The sequence below is a fragment of the Carex rostrata genome, chromosome 13, assembly GCF_964058835.1.
Source record: "Carex rostrata chromosome 13, lpCarRost1.2, whole genome shotgun sequence".
NCBI classification, from domain to species: domain Eukaryota; kingdom Viridiplantae; phylum Streptophyta; class Magnoliopsida; order Poales; family Cyperaceae; genus Carex; species Carex rostrata.
Window position 1 is genome coordinate 4,535,724 of NC_135930.1, and position 12,363 is coordinate 4,548,086.

The following is a 12,363-nucleotide window of genomic DNA, read 5'->3' on the forward strand; positions in this document are numbered from 1 at the left end:
CCAAAATTGATTATTGATTATTTTTTGTACCAAAATTGATTATTGATCAAAATAATTGTAAAATTGTACCAAAATTGATCAAAATTAGTTATTGACCAAAATAATTAATACCGAAACTATAATTATTTTTTGAAATTTAATTTGAAATCCTAATAAGACCAAAATAAATACAGCATGACATCTATGGGATCTGGACCGTCTTCTAGTAGGGATGTACCTTCTTCCAGTAGAGGTGCACCAGTACCCACTCCATATGAGATGTCACAGTATGTCGATGCGGCATTGACATCTGTGGTCCCCGGTATCCGGCATCGCACTGATCGGGTATCAGACTTTCTCTGGTACCCGAATGCGGAGCACCGTATCTTGGAGGCTGCCACTGGAGTAAGTTTTATATTATTAATAAAATTATAATTTTATTTCAAATTTTATTAATAAAATTATAATTTTATTAATAAAATTATAATTTTATTAATAAAATTATAATTTTATTAATAATTTTATTAATAAAATTATAATTTTATTAATAATTTTATTAATAATTTTTTTTTTAATTTAGGGACTAGATACAGTTACAGTACGCCACAACAAAATGTGGCTTAAGTACCAGAAGGCCTATGCAGGGACGTTGCGTGGCATGGGATTGTACCAGCTATCCCAGATGGCCGAGGAGATTGCCGATCCGGGATTGTGCTCTGGGCTCATTGAGCGATGGCGTCCCGAGACCCACTCATTTCATCTCCCCCACGCTGAGATGACAGTCACCCTACAGGATGTGAGTTGTCTATGGGGCATGACCATTGTCGGAGAGCCTGTGACGGGCGTCGAGTATGGAGATTTCAGATCCTTGTGCGAGGACCTGCTGGGGATACCGCACGCTGCTTTGCAGAAAGAGAAGAAGAGAGGCTCCAAGACACAGATCTCCCCAGGTATCATTAGCTTGGCAAAGCTGAGAACCGCCTTCAAGGAGTTTCCAGCTGCTAGTAGTCGTCCCCCTCAGGTATGTAAATTTTATCTTATTTACTTATACAAAACAAACAGTTTTCTTCTAACTAATATTTTAATTAAAATAAATAACAGGCCACCATTGATCAGCACTTGCGGGCATACATTTTGGAGACGATCACTGTCAAATTGTTCCCTGATTCGCACGGAGATCAGGTACGGCTGTGCTATCTCCCATTGCTGGCTGATTTGCCCAATGCGAGCAAGTACAATTGGGGGGCTGCGACTCTCGCATGCTTGTATAGGTGTGTGACTTTAAATTATTGTTTACAAATTTCAATATAAAAAATATCATCACTACACCGGTTGTTGACACTAACATTGTACAGGGGTCTTAATCAAGCATGTCTGAAGAAGAACAAGACATTTATTGGACCATGCATGTTGTTGCAGCATTGGTCCTGATATATCGGATGTGATCAGATTGATGACATATCGGATGAGCCTGATATATACGTCCGATACGGTAGTGACGAGGCATTGTGGGCTTCAGTCCAGGATGCTCAGACTGTCGGTCAGGCGTTCGATAGAGGACAAGAGACGCTTAGGAGGCGCGCTGCAGAGCAGGCTACTCAGGAGCAGGCCGTCCCTACTCAGGAGCAGGCCGTCCCTACTCAGGAGCAGGCCGTCTCTACTCAGGAGCAGATCCCTACTCAGTTTTTCTCTACGCAGGTAAGTTATTTTTTTAATATATACAACTTGTGCAATTTTTTTAAAAAAAATGATGCATAACTTGTTTGTAAATTTGTAGGAGGAGCGACTCGGCTTCAATATCGACCTAAACCCTGATGGTTTGTATTCTCCGGGTTATGTTCCGACCCAGTCGATTCCTCCTGCATATCTACCAGGGTTCACTATGCCGCACCCCTTTCCACACTTTCCTGGCAGCTCACAGCCTACGCAGTACCCTCCCATACCGGACTTTGCTGGCACCTCCACACAGTATCATCCCGGTACGTACCTTCCTGACATCTCCATAGATGATCCTATCGTGAGAGCTGCCTACGGTATGTTTCCGACTCAGGAGTCTGGAAACACAGTCGCATTTGGTCCTGCAGTCCAGCACTCAGCTGAGATTGAGGAGGTCGAGGCCGTTGAGTCAGATGATTCTCTCGACCACACGCCGCTCGCAGTGCGGATTAAGGGTTTGAGGACTAGGAAGGCGAGGCGCCCATTCACTCCTTCTGACTTTTAGGATGCTTATCTTTCTTTCTTTTATGTTGTCATATACTATGATTTGTTATATCAGGATGCTTATCTTTCTTTTATGTTGTTATTTATTGTACTATTTTGCTTTTATCTTTCATTATTTTTCGTCACAGTAAAACAACAAATAAATCACAAATAAATCAAAACAAACAAACAATAAAACAACAAATAAATCACAAATAAATCAAAACAAACAATAATAGTTGCCTAAATAGTTGTCTAAAACCCTAAAACGAGTAATACTTGCCTAATACAAATCTAATCTCCACACATAAAAATTTATTTGCCTAAAACCCTAAAATCCTGAAAAATAACATATTCGGGGTGCCCTCTACCGCAGGAAGCGGCCCTGGCCGCTACCCTCCAAAGCGGCCACCCCGCTGGGCCTCCATCCGGCCCAATATATTGGCCGCTTCGCTTAGATGCGGCCCAGCTCCTGGTGGCCGCTTCTGTGGGAAGCGGCCATGCGGTTTTTGTAAAATTCACCCAGAAATGGTGTTTTGGTTTATTTATTTTGAAAAAATGGTATATTTAAAAATTTCGGCCTAATACGCAAGCGCCACTCTGTTGATTCATTTTCTCCACCTCCAATATCTTCAGGTTCCTGTTAAGTTAAAATTAACAAAATCATAATGGCCTTTAATTAACTTCTCTATGACCCAACTTTTACCATGTTAGTTCAAGGAGCTTAATATTACAATCTATAAAGACCACAAATTATGGTTCAAATACATGTAAATATGTGTTTGCTTGATCAAATCTCAAACAGGGTACTAATCCTCAATTAAGTTGAAAATTTGGAAATTCCCTTTTAGTTTCATAAAAAAAAAAAAAAGTTACCTCATCATGGCACAACGTAAGCATCTCCAAATTGGGTGAAAGGTGAACAAACTGCAGAAGAGGGCTAAAATAGGTACTCATATCCCATTCACCAAGGTACAAGCTCTTAAGGTTTTTAAAAGCCTCACAATATCGCAATTCTTTTTGTAGCAAATCCTATAAACAAGATGGAACAAATAACTAATTTGCTATAATCTTATTGAGAAGAAAAATATAATATTTACCAAGTTGGTTGTTTGGATTTTTGGACCAAGACAATATAGGTATAGATTATACCATAAGTGTACAGTTGCATGCGTATTAACTATTAAGGTAAACACTTAAATTTGGCTATAAGCATTTTTCTATATTAGTTATATGTTTGAAAAAAAAATCCATAAAACCAGGTGCCATACCTTTACAATAGGTTTTGTAAACCCACAACCCTTATAAAAGCTTTCTCCAGATGTCAACTCAATATATGTAGCATTAGAAAGACCCTTGAGAAGTTCATACCCACTATTCAGGTAACTAGCAGGAGCGTAATAGCGAAAATGCAAGTGAGCTGTGACTAGAGATGCCATGTTCTTTAGGACAACTTTTCCAAGTATTGCATTAACATGTAAATAGAGGAGGCTAGGAGTTGAAATATGGATTTTAGTTGTGTTGCTGAAGAAATCATCATCTTCAAAACTAAATTTCTTAAGAGTATGAGATGTGATAGTGATGTACTTTTCAAAAGAACAGCATTTTATGACCAGTTCCTCAAGACTTGGACATCTTGCAATAAGTTTCTGCATACACTCATTGTCTAATGACACTTCACTCAGGTTCAACCGTGTAAGGTTTAAGAAAGATTTCATATTGCAGACAAATTTCATACAACTGAATTCAAGATCATTGAAGTTGAGGCATGGTAAATCTCTCCACAAGTTCTCCCATCTTTTTGACAACACACAAGTTTATACCGCTTGCCGTGTCATCAACAAAGACAAGATGTGGAGAAGAAGATCATTTGGTAGGTCACTTAACCTATCAACATCACTCGTCTCCACGCATCTCCTTTTGGTTGACATTTGATCGGGTCTCGTGAGCACTTATTCAAACACTTCTTGTGCGTGGTCCGCTGCGTCAGATAACTTCTCCTTGTTATCACACGTGCGTGGTGAAAAATCCTGTCACAAGGAGAAGACAATAGCATTAATTTTTCAAAACAAGATGCAAAATTGAAAATCAAAATAATATTTTCTTTCTTGGGCATAATTAATTGCAATAGGTAATGGGATTAAATCAGTAGTAGTGCTAAATTTTTTTAATGTTAGATAGTACCTGACGATGATTGTACAGAGACCAAGGCGATCGAGGTGGTATCTAGGGTTTTGCTTGGTTGTGAGAACTTAAAAAAACAATCTATGGAGATTTATATAGACATATCAGAGTCCAATTTGGAATACAGATTTATATATAGATACTCATAAGTTCCCTTTTTAGATACTATAAATTTCTAGCTCCACTTCTCTGCCACTGCATGGTGGTTACGTTCCTACACTAACAAACTTTAACTTATTGCTTTATATGTATATTTGAGTGTTTAAATTAATAATAGAGGCTATTAATAAAGTAATTGATTTTTAATAACGGAATAATTTATTTTTAATTTTTGACGGAGAATATCTTAAAAGAGAAGCTACGATGATATATAGAAATTTCTCTTTTTAATGGAAGTGATTTAATTTGCATAGTCAAATAATTAACTTGATGTAAATATTACCTAATGATAACATCTCGATTTTGGAATTATCATATTAATAAATTTTAAAGGGAGATGATAACTGCACCTCGGATACTATTTTTGGTCAAACCTCCCAACTAGGTATTTTTCACGGTGAACTAGTGTGGAAAAAATGGCACTGCAGAGCCGGCTCCGTCACGGAACGGCACGGCACGTGTTACTATTCTGTGCTGTTACTTTGCGTGTCACGTGCCGTGACCACCTCTTGACATTTTGGTCACGGCACGGCACGCGAGTCACGTGTAATTAGGACCGTTAGGTCTTAAACAAATGGTAAATCTTGAAGAAACTAACTTAAATTATGAAAAAATAGTTAAACGTGAGAAACGTAATTAGTTACGTTTGGACACGGCACGCGAGTCACGGCATGACATGACCACCCCTTGACGTTTTGGTCACGGCACGGCACAGTACAGGTCATTGTTCACTAGGTCACGGCACGGCACGAGACCAAAGTCACAGCATGGCACGTTTTTTCCACTCTACCGTGAACCACCATCTGATATGTATTTTTAAACTAAATTTCAGATTTTTTTTTAGATTTTTTAGTTTTTTTAGATGAGTTTACTTTTTTTACTAATTTGTTCCATCAGGTAATAAATTATGAATTGTTTGTGTGAATTTGAAGTACCAGAAAAGATCAGAGTGTTAGCGATTCATTATGTATATTGGAAATTTTTTTTTTTTTTATGAATTTGTAGTACAAGATTGGAACATTTGTGTTAAAAACAGTATAAGCATTAAGTTCATTAAAAAAAAGTTGGGAATATTCAAACAGATCTAATTCAATTATATTAAAAATTACATATTAATTTCAGATCGCGCACCACCAATTTTTTCTTGATATATTTTGATTAAGGTTATGTATATGTTGCTAAATTTTTGTTTTATTTTTTATTTTTTTAAGAAATAGAATCCGATCAAAAATGCTAAAATTACTACTACAAAAAAAGTCATTGTACACTGCACATTGTACCCGGATTTGACAAGTTTATATAAAAACCGTGTAAAAATTGTAATTTTTTGGAAGCCCGAAATATCTGTGGGATCTCTACATGGATATTTATTAAAGAATCAGTATAGAAAGTCTTAAGAGAGCTACACGGACGTTTATTTGGAATTGTACACAAATTATTATTTAAATAACAGTGTAGAAAGCCTTGAGAGAGCTACATGGATATTTATTAAAAAACAGTGTAGAAAGGTAGGACTTGTACACGGATGTTTTTTTAAATAACAGTGTAGAAAGCTTGAGAGAGCTACACGGACCTTTATATAAAGAACCGTGTAGAAAGGTAGAAATTGTACACGATTTTATGTTTAAATAACAGTGTAGAAAGCCTTGAGAGAGCTACACAAATGTTTAATAAAGAGCCGTATAGAAATGTTATTTTAGGGTTTTGGTTATATAAAAGACATTCTCTTTCCAGCGCCGTTTTGATCAATTAATACTCTCTCTCTCTCTCTGTATTGAATGTTGGTCTGATTTCTGCGCATAAGGAGGCCAGATCTGAGATCTTTGAAAGTGAGAAGTAAAGAAAACGCCTAAGGTCTCCATCATCATATCTGAGGAAAACCGTTGAAGATCAGTAATAACGTTTTCGCCTAAAGATGTCTGCACTTCAGAACTGTAAGATTTAAATTACTTTGTTATTTTATTTTGGATTTACGGATTCTGGATTGCTTGTATTTTTTAATTGCAAAACACATCATAAATTATTAAGACAATCATTTGATATCAGAGCAATTGTAAATTCATATAATATGCAATAAAATTTTTTTTACGAAATTGATTTTCAGTGGTTCGTATAAAAGCTATACACGTTCAATTAATTTTATGCATATATATTTTCTTATAATTTTGGACAAAAATTTTATCTGAGAATTTTTATTCTCTATCATTTGGAGATGCAAGATGTTGGAGATCTTTAACCAATAAACATCATGTCATGGATCACATGCATACTCTTTTTTGATATGTTGGATCTAATACGTCTTAGTTTGTATGAAATTTCGATCCAAACTAGATCATAACCAAGCATTTCGGCAATTTGAAAATTTTGGGCCAAAGCTTGATCATGTGGTTACTAAGTGGTAAGGATATAACTTTTATACAAACATTGTATTGGATCTTGAGGAGTATATGTTATGTTTTATCGCATGGGATTGCATGTACAAAAGGCTTTATATATATATATATATATATATATATATAGAGGTTGGCTAAGATCAAAGTGGTAGTTCCTGAGCTTTGGTGCTACCAATTCGTTTTTTAATTTTTAAAGTTCAAAACGTCGATCTGAACCGTTCAAGTTGTTCTCCATATTAAATTGTGCTTGGAGACCAAATTTTATATTTTTCTGAATTTTTTTACTATTTATTAAGCCACTTTGAAAACAGCTGATCCAACAGTGGCTTCTGATTTTACTGTTTTGTTAAGCCACCGTTGGATCAGCGATTTTCAAAGTGGCTTAATAAATAGTAAAAAAATTCAGAAAAATGTAAAATTTGGTCTCCAAGCACAATTTAATATGGAGAACAACTTGAATGGTTCGGATCGATGTTTTGAACTTTGAAAATTGAAAAATGAATTGGTAGCACCAAAGCTCAGGAACTACCACTTTGATCTTAGCCAACCTCTATATATATATATATATAGAGAGAGAGAGAGAGAGAGATAGGCTAATATCAAATCGATTGTTCCTGGGGCATGGAGCAATCAAGTTTTAAACCGTCCGATCTGTTATCAGATTCGTGCTTGATCAGATCTGATTGTGTCGCTGATTTGAATTGAGCGGAATGAAGAAAATTGAAATTTTGCTCAATCCGCTGGTACGAAAAACTGGATCGCTCAATCTATATATATATGTTGCATGAATTGTAATTTTTCTACCTTTTCTTGTTACTAACTAATACCAAATTATAATTGTAGTATATACCAAAGCAAAAGTGTTACACCAAGGAGCAGATCAACGATGTCAGATGTATGTGGGCAAGGTGGTTTCAATTTAAATTTTGTAATGCTCAATATAGATTTGTATAATTTTGTATAATTTAGTGTACATAAATTATTTATACTGTTGAATAGTTTTGGAATTCTGAGTTTAAATGGCTAGCAAAATTGGAGGCTAGCTACCAAAGAAAAAAAAGGACAATTCTACACGGACATTTAACTAAAGTCCGTGTAGAAAGGTATTTAAACATTAAAAAAAATTGAGAAAAAAAAAGACAATTCTACACGGACATTTAACTAAAGTCCGTGTAGAAAGGTATTTAAACACTAAAAAAAAAATTGAGAAAAAAAAAGACAATTCTACACGGACATTTAACTAAAGTCCGTGTAGAAAGGTATTTAAACACTAAAAAAATAATTGAAAAAAAAAAGACAATTCTACACAGACATTTAACTAAAGTCCGTGTAGAAAGGTATTTAAAGATAAAAAAAAAAAAAAATAAGAGAGCTACACGGACATTTAGCTAAATATTCGTGTAGAAAGAGTAATCGTACGCGGACATTTAGCTAAATGTCCGTGTAGAAAAAGTAATCGTACATGGCTGTTTATGTAATAATCCGTGTAGCTCGGTTATTTTGAGAGCAATGCTGGCAAGTGTTTGTACACGGTTGTTTATGTAATAATCCGTGTAGCTCTCGATAATCGCACACGCGTAAATATCCGTGTGTAAATATTCAGGGATTTCTACACCCTCATATTACACACAGCTTAAAATCCGTGTAGCTCCCCTGTTTATATCCGTGTATAATCACTTATTCTGTAGTAGTGAATATCTATGATCTAGTCAGTGATGGAGCTAGTATACCACAGGATTGGGCATCTATTCCATCTAGAATTTTGAAATTTATTTTTAATTTATATGTAATTGGATTATTGGAAATTAAATTCTGTCATATTCAATGAAATCCGAATTTTGAACTACTGTATGTTCAATTTCATCTCTATTTTTTTGCAATTCAATCTAAATATGTGTCATGCCATAATTGGTCATGCCGTGATCAAGTCATATATTTAGTGTCATATTGTGCTCAAATTCAAAAAGATAGTCACAACACATCAATAGTCACGATACATGAGTCACGTTTGTTCACATTTAATTTTTTTCATAATTTTAGTTTATTCAAGATTTAAGTTATAATTGACCTAATCACACGTGACTCACATAACCACGTGTCATGTCGTGTTATGACCAGACCTTTCGCGAGATGTGTCGTGTTCATTTCTCCAAAAAAATGTCAATTCATGCAAATAATCACAGCACGAAACACGCAAATCATATATAGTACGTGGCCAGCACACGTATTATACGATGATGTATCCGGTCATGGCGTGACCTTTTACATCCTTGAGCTCAAGCTTAGAGTCGCAAACGTTTATTTTAAATGCTATTGGTTACGTATTCACTATATATGTGACCCGTCTGGTATCGCGAACCCGGATTGTGTGAAATACCCAAGAAGTACAAAACAACAAAAAAAGAAGAAAAAGAGCTATTGCCGACTGGAGAATTGGCATAGCAATTCAAGCTAAGAACGACGATTTTTGAAGAAAGGATAATCAACGACGTCGGAACTCATCTAGGCAGAGACAGGCAGAGCGGGCCGACATAAATATTTAGCCCACCATGACTCAAACACGGGCCATACCACTACTTCTATAGTTCTATTCAAGTTGTGCGCTTATGAGCAATGCAATGAATCAATGATGATGTTTGACAAAATGCCTCAGCGGAATTTGGTTAGTTTCACCTCTAATTTCGGGATATTGCTTCACTGGATTGTATGAATTCCCCCTAAGGATGCAAAGTGGGTCCCACCTAGGCAAACAACTTCAAGATAAAACTTCGAAATTGTAATTTCAATTAACCCAGAAATGACGTATTTAAATTGGGAGGATGTAAACAGTAATTTTAAACTGTGATAGTGTATTTGCAAGAAAATATATATTACGCCTGCGAGCATTTCAAAAACACTAGTTAATTATTTATGTTACGCCCGCCAGCACTTCAAAAACAAATAAAATTTGATATATCAAAATTTAATAAATATATGCTCCTATATATAAAAAAAAAAAGTGAGTCTATGGTACTATGCATATTACGATTTGGCACCGTGCTACTATATTCGAGTTTTCAAATTCTATCGGTCGATCCGAACCATTCATCTTGTTCTCCATATTAATATGTGTTTGGAGACCAAATTTTACATTTTTTGAAAATTTTTTACTATTTTTTTAGATTTATTGAAAATCACTGTTTTTGGATGGTCCAGAATTTTCAGATCAAGTGATTTTCTAAATATCTAAAAAAATAGTAAAATAATTTCAAAAAATGTAAAATTTGGTCTCCAAATACATATTAATATGGAGAACAAAATGAAGGGTTCGGATCGACCGTTAGGATTTGAAAACTCGAATATAGAGCCGTAGCACAGTAACAATCCGTGATATGCATAGTACCATAGACTCGCTCTAAAAAAAATGCGCTACTTTGAGGTTATTGTTTACAAAAAAAAAAAAAAAATCAATCGTTCCATTTTTTATATACCTTTTTGCTCATTTGTAAAAGCATTCTCAACACAAACAATCACACGAAATAAATTAGCAAAAATCCTTACAAAATAGCCTTGTTATATCTAACTTTCATTTTTTTTATTTTAATCTCAAACTTGGAAAAAGTGAATAACTAAGATTTTATTTATGTAATTTAAAGCAATATAATAATATATTTTTAATCTTGCATGTAAATGTACTATTAATTAATTATACTCAAATATGTCATGAGTCCTGTCAGATTGTTACTGTGCAGAAAATAAACTTCAACTTCTGAGTCATGTCAGATTCTTGTCAGACCTAGCTTGGTAGACAAGTCCACAACCCGCTCGACACACAATATCGTCGCAACGTTTGTGAATTTTGTCATGTATTTTACATCAAATTAATGTAAAATAATAGAACTATCAAATTAATGCAGTAAATTAATCCACATTCAGTATCCTCCACCATCACATATTAAAACCTCACATTAATTTACTTATGCAAAAGCATAGAAAATATGATATTTTTATTAGTTCTCATTGTGTTGTAAAAGTAAGATAATAAGAACTCATATTTTTCTCACGGATACTTTCGATATGAGGTTACTTATTGTACAATAAAATAACTATTTATTAGAGATCAAACTTCCAATGAATGATTTTACAATGTTAACTCTCGGATTCATTGTTAAAATGTGAGATAGTAATTAATAGAACATATAGGTGTTGTGATAATTAGTGTCATTAGAAACTTGTGACCCTGCAATCCTCTCCTTAACCAAAATAAGCAAGTTAAATTAATCATGCTGTTTTCAGGGCAGCATGCAGTGTATTTTACTATTTTCATCATTTCTTCATGTCTAAAATGTATAATTTTAATGAGTTGATTGAATTAAAAAAGTACAGGGACTTAATTTAACCACGTCGAATAATAATTCAGAAACCAAAAACAAACTATATCTGTTATATTTTCAATTATGCCTCAGTTGTTACGCATTAACCCAATTTAGCCTTCGATTCATCCGTTTAATTATCAATCAAGGAATAGAAAGTATAGAAAGAAAAATATTGTATATTTTCTATAATTTACAAAAATTAATTTTTGTTGACTTTATTTTGATACATTTCAAAAGTAGGTAAATTTTAAGGGATCAAAATTTTCTCGAATTAATAAAACCAAAATTCTATATTTTTTTTATACGAACATAACTGATATAATAAAAAAAATATATTTTGTTTGATATTTTAACATGAACCAAAAGCATTTAAATTATATTGTATCCTCTTTGTACCTTTATTTACATGCATCTACACTCAAACAAATGAACTAACGTGCTTGATTTGTGTTTGATATATATATCATTATTTCTGTTTGATATTTTAATATGAACCAAAAACATTTAAACATTGTATCCTCTTTGTACCTTTATTTAAATACATCTACCGCGTCAAACAAATGAACTAAACGTGCTTTGATTTGTGGTACCGCAAAGCATGCATGGGTCCCAAAACCATGTTATGGCCGGCTAACTTATAAGATAAATTGATTTTTTTTTTTTCGTAGAATTTCTTTACATTGAAACACACAAACACTAAAAACTAACGACTCAAGTACAAAAAATAAAGTTGCAAACTATAATAAAAAAATACAAAACAATAGAAATTAACTTATATCATCTTCATTTATTAAATTAATTAGAAAATAGAAAATTAAGTTGCACTAAGCGCTGATTTACATAATCTACAACTTCTCATGCATCCATCTCCCAAATGTTATTGTTGGCGTTCTTGATCTTGAAAATTGTTACAAATGTAATCTTGTGTAATCTTCAGACCTCGTCAACTTGAATTGTGCCAACTTTTTTAAGTTCGCGAGAACCTTTTCACTTGAATGCAACATTATATAACAACAACTTTCTTGTTATTTATTTCAATTTAATAAGAATTGAAAGATAAAATGTTATTTGCAATTGGTCATCTCCAATATCTT

General features: G+C 34.0%; 1 protein-coding gene across 1 annotated transcript; it reads left to right on the plus strand.

Annotated features, from left to right (window-relative positions):
• The first annotated feature begins 318 nt into the window (after positions 1–318).
• LOC144563841 (uncharacterized) lies at positions 319–2,273 on the plus strand. The gene is made up of 6 exons (XM_078313312.1): positions 319–384; positions 560–1,000; positions 1,081–1,161; positions 1,429–1,587; positions 1,630–1,677; positions 1,757–2,273. Exons 2-6 carry the CDS (start codon positions 593–595, stop codon positions 2,198–2,200), a joined length of 1,140 nt encoding a protein of 379 aa, XP_078169438.1. The 5' UTR covers positions 319–384; positions 560–592; the 3' UTR covers positions 2,201–2,273.
• The last annotated feature ends 10,090 nt before the right edge of the window (positions 2,274–12,363 follow it).

Bases quoted from the DNA above. Each gene is read 5' to 3' on its own strand.
- LOC144563841 (XM_078313312.1), top strand. From the start codon at position 593: ATGTGGCTTAAGTACCAGAAGGCCTATGCAGGGACGTTGCGTGGCATG. The intron at 1,162-1,428 runs GTACGGCTGTGC...GGATGTGATCAG, and splicing joins CTGATTCGCACGGAGATCAG to ATTGATGACATATCGGATGA. The intron at 1,678-1,756 runs GTAAGTTATTTT...GTAAATTTGTAG, and splicing joins CTCAGTTTTTCTCTACGCAG to GAGGAGCGACTCGGCTTCAA.